General features: G+C 39.5%; 1 protein-coding gene and 1 long non-coding RNA gene across 2 annotated transcripts in view; one reads left to right on the forward strand and one right to left on the reverse strand.

Annotated features, from left to right (window-relative positions):
- Positions 1 to 2,769, reverse strand: part of LOC123956953 — a 22,989-nt gene extending 20,220 nt beyond the window's left edge. The window contains exon 1 of the long non-coding RNA XR_006821682.1: positions 2,642 to 2,769. This is a non-coding gene — a long non-coding RNA (uncharacterized LOC123956953). The remainder of the gene's footprint in view (positions 1 to 2,641) is intronic.
- A 4,592-nt stretch (positions 2,770 to 7,361) lies between these two features.
- eif6 (eukaryotic translation initiation factor 6) overlaps positions 7,362 to 8,698 on the forward strand; it is a 9,069-nt gene continuing 7,732 nt past the window's right edge. The window contains exons 1-2 of the mRNA XM_046028954.1: positions 7,362 to 7,489; positions 7,796 to 7,934. Coding sequence (XP_045884910.1) covers positions 7,828 to 7,934 — 107 coding nt within the window. The 5' untranslated portion in view covers positions 7,362 to 7,489; positions 7,796 to 7,827. The remainder of the gene's footprint in view (positions 7,490 to 7,795; positions 7,935 to 8,698) is intronic.

The raw sequence follows: 8,698 nt of genomic DNA on the forward strand, positions 1-8,698 counted from the left end.
CTGTATGCAACCTCATCCTATTATTGCATGTTACTAACTCGACTTCTCCCCTTTCTGGTAGTCTTGTGCTTTCTCGTCCCTCTCCTCTCTCCTCCTATCACTTCCTGCAGGTGTTTCTGGCTCTGGAGCTGTGGAGTCTGGATCTGTGGTTGCGGGTCACCTGCTGCCCCCGTGTTCCTGCTCGACACCCTCTGCTGCAACGACTATTGTTACTAGTCTTATTATTATTATTGTTATTATAATCATTAACATTACGACTGTTATCATTAACACTACTATAAATATCTGTACCATTTTTCATTTAGTCTATAGCAACATCACCTTTGTGTAGGCTGCCTCCCTCCCCTCTCTCTCTCCTTACATCCCTCTCTTTTTCTCTCTCTCTCTCTCCCTCTCTCTCCTTCACCCCAACCGGTGGAGGCAGATGGCCGCCCACCCTGAGCCATGGTTCTGCTTGATGTTTCTGCCTCTTAAAGGAGGTTTTTCCTTGCCTGTGTCTCCTAGTGCTGCTCTTGGTGGGAACTGTTGGGCTTCTGTAAATAGCATCATAGAGTACGGTCTAGACCTGCTCTTTATGAAAAGCGCTGTGAGATAACTGTTGTTGTGATTTGGCGCTATATAAGTAAAATTGAATTGAATTGAAACACTTGAGTGTGAGTTGATGCCGGAAAAAAAAAAAACAGCATAGCCGCTGCCTGTGTCTGTTCGGCTGACGCCATTATCCCACGTTTTCCTCTAGTTTCGTTTGTTTGTTGTAAAACGTACACGCCCTGTGCCCGCTCTGATTGGTGAGAAGGACCGTAACAGGAGGAGCATGGTGCTTGTGATGAGCAAGAATGACAATGGAATGAATCTGTAACTGCATGACTTTAAAATGGGTCACATGTGCTGTTTAATTAACCTCGCCATCTTCACGATTAGCTAATCACGTTCTTTCAAATCGCAATTTCGATTTGAAAACGATTAATCGATCAGCTTTAATCCACAATCCGCTTGTACCCAAGAGTGAAGGAAAGGTTTGAGTGGACCTTTTTAATCCAGATTTACAAGAGGCCTGGCCCACCACTTCAAAAAAAAATAAAAATAGCAAAACTTGAACCTGTTGAAAAACTTGTTAGGCTCCGTCCTACTTGCAGGTCTCTCCACATCCCGCCAACCAATCAACAATTACAAAAAACACAATATCAAACACAGAAATTAACTTCAGCATGAACAATGAACATATGATTATTAAGAACAATTCACCAGATACAACAACATGTGCTAAAATGGCTCTTAGACCAGGTTCCTTTTCTTTTTCCTTCAAAATAAAACAGTGTGTTGGACCCGAGCCGTTTAAACAGGACAGCAGTGTAACGAGTTGACCTGAGCTGCACGCGCTTCATTCATAAAGTTCATCTCCATCAGCATTCAGTGCCGTCGCCTCACTTCCCCTCCCCAGCAGACACAGCCGGACTAAATATAGCTTCGCTCTCTTTCTCTTGAGATTTTGTTTTGACTCGTGCGCCTTCTCATCTCCACTGCTGCCCCCTTCGGTTCGGGATAAACTGCATCGCTCTCAACACAAAGCCCACATGTGACCCACAGTGTGCAGGCGTCACTCCAGCTCCTCTGTTATCCACCTCTTCCTCTTTATTCCCTGTTTTTCTTTTCTTGTGTGACTTCGTAGCTGCTTTAAGTGCTGGGAGTTTGATTCCTGCTGGGGAGGACTCTTCTGACAAATGGCTATATGAACTCATAAGGACAATATAAGGTTCCATTAAATGGTTTGTTTACTAATTTTTCTTTACTCCGGTATATGAAACACGTTTGGCGTGAATGGGGTTCACCTGCCAGGAAATAATTAAGGTAAATAATCTCTCAACAGCAGATTCATCTATCTGATTTATTGATTTGATTTAAAGTGAGTTTGCCTCAGCTTCTTCCTCCACTCTAAGGAATTAGTTATCACTAAATCAGGGCTGGACACTATCAGCGGATGGATTTAAGACTGGGCATCATTTACAGAAACTCTTCACTGTGGATAAGACACATGCCTGTGGTGGGAGAGATCTGGGTTCAAATCCACTGGGAGACACTTAACCCCTAGTTGATAAAAGCGTCAGATAAATGAATAAATGTAATAAACACATTTCATGTTGTTGCCATTGATGCTTATCTATTAATACAGCTGCTTGTATGAAGGCTACATACACACTAGTTTTAAGTTTACCTCTCTTTGTGTCCATTTATCTCTGTCGACCTGTAAATAGTTTTTAGTCACATACAGAAAGCTGATTCGGATCATAAAAGCACAAAGTGAGACAATAAAGCTGAGCATGCACTTAATTTAATTGCACCAAACTTAAGGTGGACTAGGTATAAACATCCAAAACTATATTACTTATAAAACTTTTTGATGCTGTCAAATGTGTTCCACGTTTTATCATGATAATTATGGCACAATCTAAACTAGTGCAACATGTTGGTCTTATCTCGACCGCAGACTGCACGTTGCAGCTTTCATTCACCAGCTGTGTTTATGTGCCAGAACAGGACCGACATGTTTACAACCCTGATAGCTCCGCCTCCAGAGAGACAGAGACGGAGAGGCGTGTGAGCTGTTAGCTGCTGTCGGGAACATAAATTAATTTCATCCCACCTAGTCGACCCCCTCTTCTCCCGCGACACCCGTCCGTCTCTGTCGGCCGCCGGTTCCGATTAGTTTGCGGTGTTTCCAGGCAGAGTGTCCCGCACGACGTGTCTGCGGAGCGGGTGACTCCAAAGATCGTGTATACACGAGAGGAAGGATCACTCCGTGCGTTGTGTCAGACGTCATTTACTTTATTTTAATTTTTAATACATTTTAATTTTTAACTTTTTTAACACACACACACACACTCACACTTATTGTTTTACTTATTTATTTTAATTTAATACATTATTTTCATTTTCTAACATACTAACACACACACGCTTATTGTTTTACTTATTTACTTTTTTAAAAATATTTCTTTTTATGGATTTTTTATATTTTATATATATTTTTTTTATTATTATTTTATTTTGTATTAACACACACAAACACAACTTTTGCTGCTTTATTTCCTTATCTAATGAAATGTATGAAATGAACTGTCCTTATGTACTTTGTATATAGCTTTGGCAATATTGTTGCTATACATTCATGCAAATAAAGCTAATTTGAACATGGCACTGTGATGGAGCAGGGGCAGGATGCAAGAATGAACATATGTTGTGTGTATGTTGTGTTTTTTGTACTTTATCATAATAATAATAATTATGTTGTTAAATGTTAGAGACCTGTAGACTTCTCTGTGACTGTCCAAGACAAACAAGCACAAACACACACACTAATATTCAGTTGTTGCACATTTGCAAATTTTATTATGTTCACTACTATGACTGGCAGTATCTAAGATACTCGGATCACGCAGAAACACACACACACACCAGTTATGTTAAAAACGAGTATAAGTGATGAATGGAGAGTTTTCAATATGTAAGTTTTTCTCATAGGCCTTTTTCTTATTACATAATGTTACATTTCACCCCAGTGTGTGTTACAACTAACCCAGACCAAGTGGTGAACTGTAACGTTTTACTCCTTGTGTTTGAGACTAAACCATGCATTTTCTGTCTGTGTTGAGATAACAGTTACATCATTTAATAGCAGAAACACGTAACTGTTTTTTCTCACTTGGCTTAAAACATCTCCAAGACACAGACAGAAAATGCATCCCCCGGTCTCCCCTACTACTTTCTCTGGTTGTGGCAGGGTTTGCCAATTTGGTATCTAGGGCTGATTCCCACACAGACATTAGATGCCTGCCAAAGAAAAGTTGTTTGCTGCTCTTTATCAAAGTCAGGAAAGTTAACCAGATTCACCAAACTAAGCGATTAGTCCTCCTCCTCGTGCCTGCACTTTACTCTCTTGCAAAAACTGAAACGTGGTGATATGCAACACTTCCAAGAAAATACAAATCTCACCTTTGCAAAGTAAATATAAGACTTTTATCTGATTAAAACCTCTGACCAGTTTGCATTGTGGCTTTTGACATCACATACCTGCCACAAATGTTTTAGCCTACTTATTTAAATTCACTAGTAGAAAAAGCAGAGAGAAACAGGCCGGAGTGAGATCTCTCACTTCGCTTAGATGCTCTTTGTCTCCTCCTCCGCTCTGGTTCGTCCCCGCCCCCTACCCCACCACAACATGCTGCAGTGACGTCACACAGGTGGCGAGCTAATGGAAGTGTCAACAAACAAGACGTCACACGAGACGGCCGTCGTGATTGGCTCGGAGAGCTGATCCCGGTGCTGCCCGAGGAAAGAGGAGGAGGACAGGCGCGCTTGCAGTTGCTATGCAGGTATTTGAAGAGGGAAGATAGTTTAGAGTTAATTTCTTTTTTTTTTTTTTTTTTTTTAAATAATTTTGTTTCCTTTTCCGTAGCTCGCGCACTCAAGCATGCACGCGCACGCACGCCGAGCATCTGGGCTATAAACATCAGGGGCTAAGAAGCAGCTGATGTGAGGGAGGAAGCAGCAGGAAAATATCTGATGGAGACAAATGTGAGGCTGACAGCAGGCAGGACCAGCATTAGAAATGTGTTAACATATATATAGGCCTGTATATTAATGTTTATACATGAAAAACTACAAACAAAACAACCTACACAGACTGGATACTGTACATAAATGTGTACTGTAACATTTTAACTGATGAACATGACTGATTTAAACACTGTACAGCTCTTTTGCAGTACTTGTGTTTTTGTTTTTCTCTTCTCTTACACTCTAAAACCTAATTCAGGGGACCTTTAGTCATTACTTAAATATATATATTGTTGTGAAATAAAACTGAGATACTGTTAGACTTTTTACTTGTAATTGTTATTTTATTGAGCTTGGATGACACACAAATTATGCCTATTGATTCAATATACTATCATGACTTGTCAGAGTTTAATTGAATTTTAAGTTAATATTGATTTGTTGACGTAAAAACAGCCCACGTTTAAACGGCCCACAGTTTGCATGTGCGGACATGTTCAAGGCCACAGTGACCACAGGGCCTCAGCTGAAACGCATTGAAGTGTAATGTGTTGAATGGTAGGTAATTTTATGCAGAATTACACATATTTGCATTCGCTCAGGACTGTAACCGAATACCAAAATCTGGAAGTCCTTACTCTGAAATTTGGGCAGTGCTGATAGTGCAGTCTGTGTGCCGAGGTAAAGTTAGCTAGTAGCCTGTCACTGATTCAGTAGGCTTAAATGCGGGAGTAATAGGTGGCCAGGCAGTCAGGGAAAACGTCTTGGCAAGCTAACTTAACATGGGATTACCCATTAGCCACCGCTCCGGTTAGCATGTAGGCTAGCTACGTTTATAAACTACAAGTAGCTAGACATGAATAGACTATGATTCAGATGAGAAGAAATAGGGTACTAAAGATAACTCGCTAACACGCAACTTAACTCTTGCAGAGATCAACTTAATTATTAGGTTCATGTTACTTAGAAATGTGTTTTATTGTGGCCAAAAAAAGCTTCTTGACCTAACTTAAAACATTATGTTGGATCAACTTAAACACTTGCATTCATGTTGACAATTATTAAGTTCATGTTACTTAGAAATGTGTTTTATTGTGGGCAAAAAAGGTAATTCACCATACTCAAAACTTTGCTTTGAATTAATTTAATTCTGCCAGCAGTCTAGTGGAAAACGTTAACATGTTTTTTTTTTGTTGACCCAATGTTTTATTTTTTAGAGTGTACTGTGTTTCTTGTTGAGCACCAAAACACCAAATTTCTTGTTTGTGAAATATCTATGTCTGTGTCTAGTGTCCTGAACATTAATAGCCACTAAAGATTCAAAGTCATTGTACATACAACACAGAACACACTTGGCCAACAAAGTTGACTGTGAATGGAACAGAATATAATAACCAAGAGACTCAGATGACTCGGAAATGTAGAATAAGAGAAGACAGGCGCCCAACGACAGAACTTGATTGCAAGATTTAGATTTATAATAAGATATAGACACAATCTTCATTACTATTCATTACAAAAACATATAATTTGATTACAGTAACATAATTAATAATAAGTCCATGTAATAGAATAGAAACAAAAAATGTGTCAGAACAAGAAAGCGGCTTTTATTGGAAAACAAAAATCTTACAAGTAGACCTTGAATTATGACTTTATTTGTCGATAAATTGTTCTGCTTTTAGTTTCTAATATTCAGATATTTTAATATTTGCTGAACATAAACATTTAAATCTGAAGACAGGCCAACGTAGCAAACCATTTACATTGTCAGAGGTCAAACGGCCAACGAAAATATTTTACATTCTGGTTGCTTTGTTACTATTTTAACATTTGCTGGAGCCGAATCCATTTTATCATTTCACTATATAATGCTTATATTTGTTTTGTTTTATAGATTTATGCCACTTCTCATATCAATAGGTAACTCACCAATATTATGTAGAAGCAATGTGAGATTTACTTACTTTTGGAACTCTGTTTAAAGAACATTTATTTATTTAGCTGACGCTTTTATCTAAAGGTACTTAAAGTTGCCTCTGGTGCAACTAGGGGTTAAGTGTTATGCTCAGGGACATATTGGTGGATGTGTCACAGTGGGGGATTGAACCTGGCTCTCTCACACCAAATGTATGCATTTTATCCACTGCCCTATATCACCATTATTGATATTTTTAAACTTGCACCGCTATTGATGTTTAATATTCAAACTATTTCTGACTTTGTACTGCAACTGCTGCACAACAATTTAATATAAGTAATAAATAAATAAACTTATAATATAAAACTGTGATTATTTGCTTAAATTTTTATTTAGAATGTCATATGATGTTGTACTCTGAATTAAACAAAACGTGGAAAAGAAAGAAAGTGTGAGATGGTTCACTTGTCCTGTCCACAAAACCACACCTGTATTAGGATTTCACATTATTTTAACTAAATGAATGACGTTGGATCTTTGCTGATAGAGAAACGATGCTTTTATTTTATTCATTTATTTTGGTGTGATTCTTTTCGGGGGGGTTTTTTATTTCCAATCCAATCTTCATTCATAAACATGGATATACAGCAGCTAAACAACATCTTCTGGACACCAATTGAATCTACCCACACAAATCACAAATAACCCAGAGAGGTCAGCGGTTATCAAAAAGAAAATATATATATAATTAGCTTTGTAATTTGCTTATGTTATTTATATAATATATAAATAAGCAAAGCAAAGGCAAAAGAACATTTAAATAAACATTTAGTAAAGCTCACAGAGGTCATTTCTTAGTATTTAGAACAAAATAAAAGTACGACGCTTTTAACGTGTTGTTTGTTTTAACGCGTGGTGCGTCTTACGTCACCACGTTAACCCTGAAGCGGAAGTGAACACGAGGGGTTGAAGGGAATCACCACGCACGTTGGGCTGCCGCGACCCCTTACTCAGGTAATTTTATCCCCCTTTCTCTAAATATTAATAGTTATTTAAAAGAAGCATCGTTGTGTCTATGGTTAAAGCTGCCCGTCGGTAAAACGTGAGCTGCTCTGACTCGTTTCCTGTTTCCGGCTGCTAAACGATAAACTTCTGAAAACTAGCCGTCGAGCTAACCGATGCTAATGCGTCTGAACTGTCACGTCTGTTTTAAAGTACTTCATAAAGAAACTCACTGGCGTTATCTGGTGTGATTACCAGCAGCTCGTGACTGTGGTGAAAGCTCTGTGTGTTTTAAAAACCCCCCTCGTGCTGTTTCAGAAGCAGAAGTTTAACCCTCCTCTCCTTCCATCATGGCCGTGAGAGCATCGTTTGAGAAAAACAACGAGATCGGCTGCTTCGCCAAGCTGACCAACACCTACTGCCTGGTGGCCATCGGCGGCTCAGAGAACTTCTACAGGTGAACTTTTAACTTTTTAAGCTTTATCCAGCCGGTCTGTGCAGCTGAATGAGCCTCGGGAGCTGATGGTAATCAAAGACTTGGACTGTAAGATGAGGTGTGTCAGGTAAATTAAATGAGTCATCCCTGAAGACAAAGTACATGTATGCTCATATTTGGGGGCTACGTAAAAGAGTGTTAAATCTGAAATCACCCTTTAAATTTAATCAAACAAGAGAATGAAGGTTTCATAAATCAGAAACTGTGTAGTTTGTCATCCAACGAAGGTTAAAATGAAGGGCAACTGGACTTGGTTGAAGATCCTGGAAGACGTTTCGTCCCTCATCCAAAGGACTTCTTCAGTTCTGACTGACTGGCAGGGAAACTCAGCTATTTAACCTCAGTGGGGTCGTTGCCCGGGTCATCGATACCGCTGGTTCGTTAGTGTTCCTTGTTGCTGTGACGACAGTCGTTAAGACTACCTGTGGCCAAGACTGAACGACCATCGTTGGCATCTTCACCTGAGGCCAATAGGTTACGTTTGTTGAGTTTCCTGGGAAGTGATGAAAGGACAGCATTGTAAGTGGGGGATAAGTGGTGGCGTAGACCCCCTCCCCTGTTCAATGACGGCTTCTCCACCCTGGTGTAGATGCTTCCTTGACACCTCTTTCAAACCATCCATCTTCTCTGTCTAAAATGTGCACCTGGTGGTCCTCAAACGAGTGTCCTCTGTCCTTCAGATGTAAGTAGACTGCAGAGTCTTGACCTGAGGAGTTGGCCCTTCT

This window comes from Micropterus dolomieu, linkage group LG18, assembly GCF_021292245.1.
Source record: "Micropterus dolomieu isolate WLL.071019.BEF.003 ecotype Adirondacks linkage group LG18, ASM2129224v1, whole genome shotgun sequence".
NCBI lineage: Eukaryota > Metazoa > Chordata > Actinopteri > Centrarchiformes > Centrarchidae > Micropterus > Micropterus dolomieu.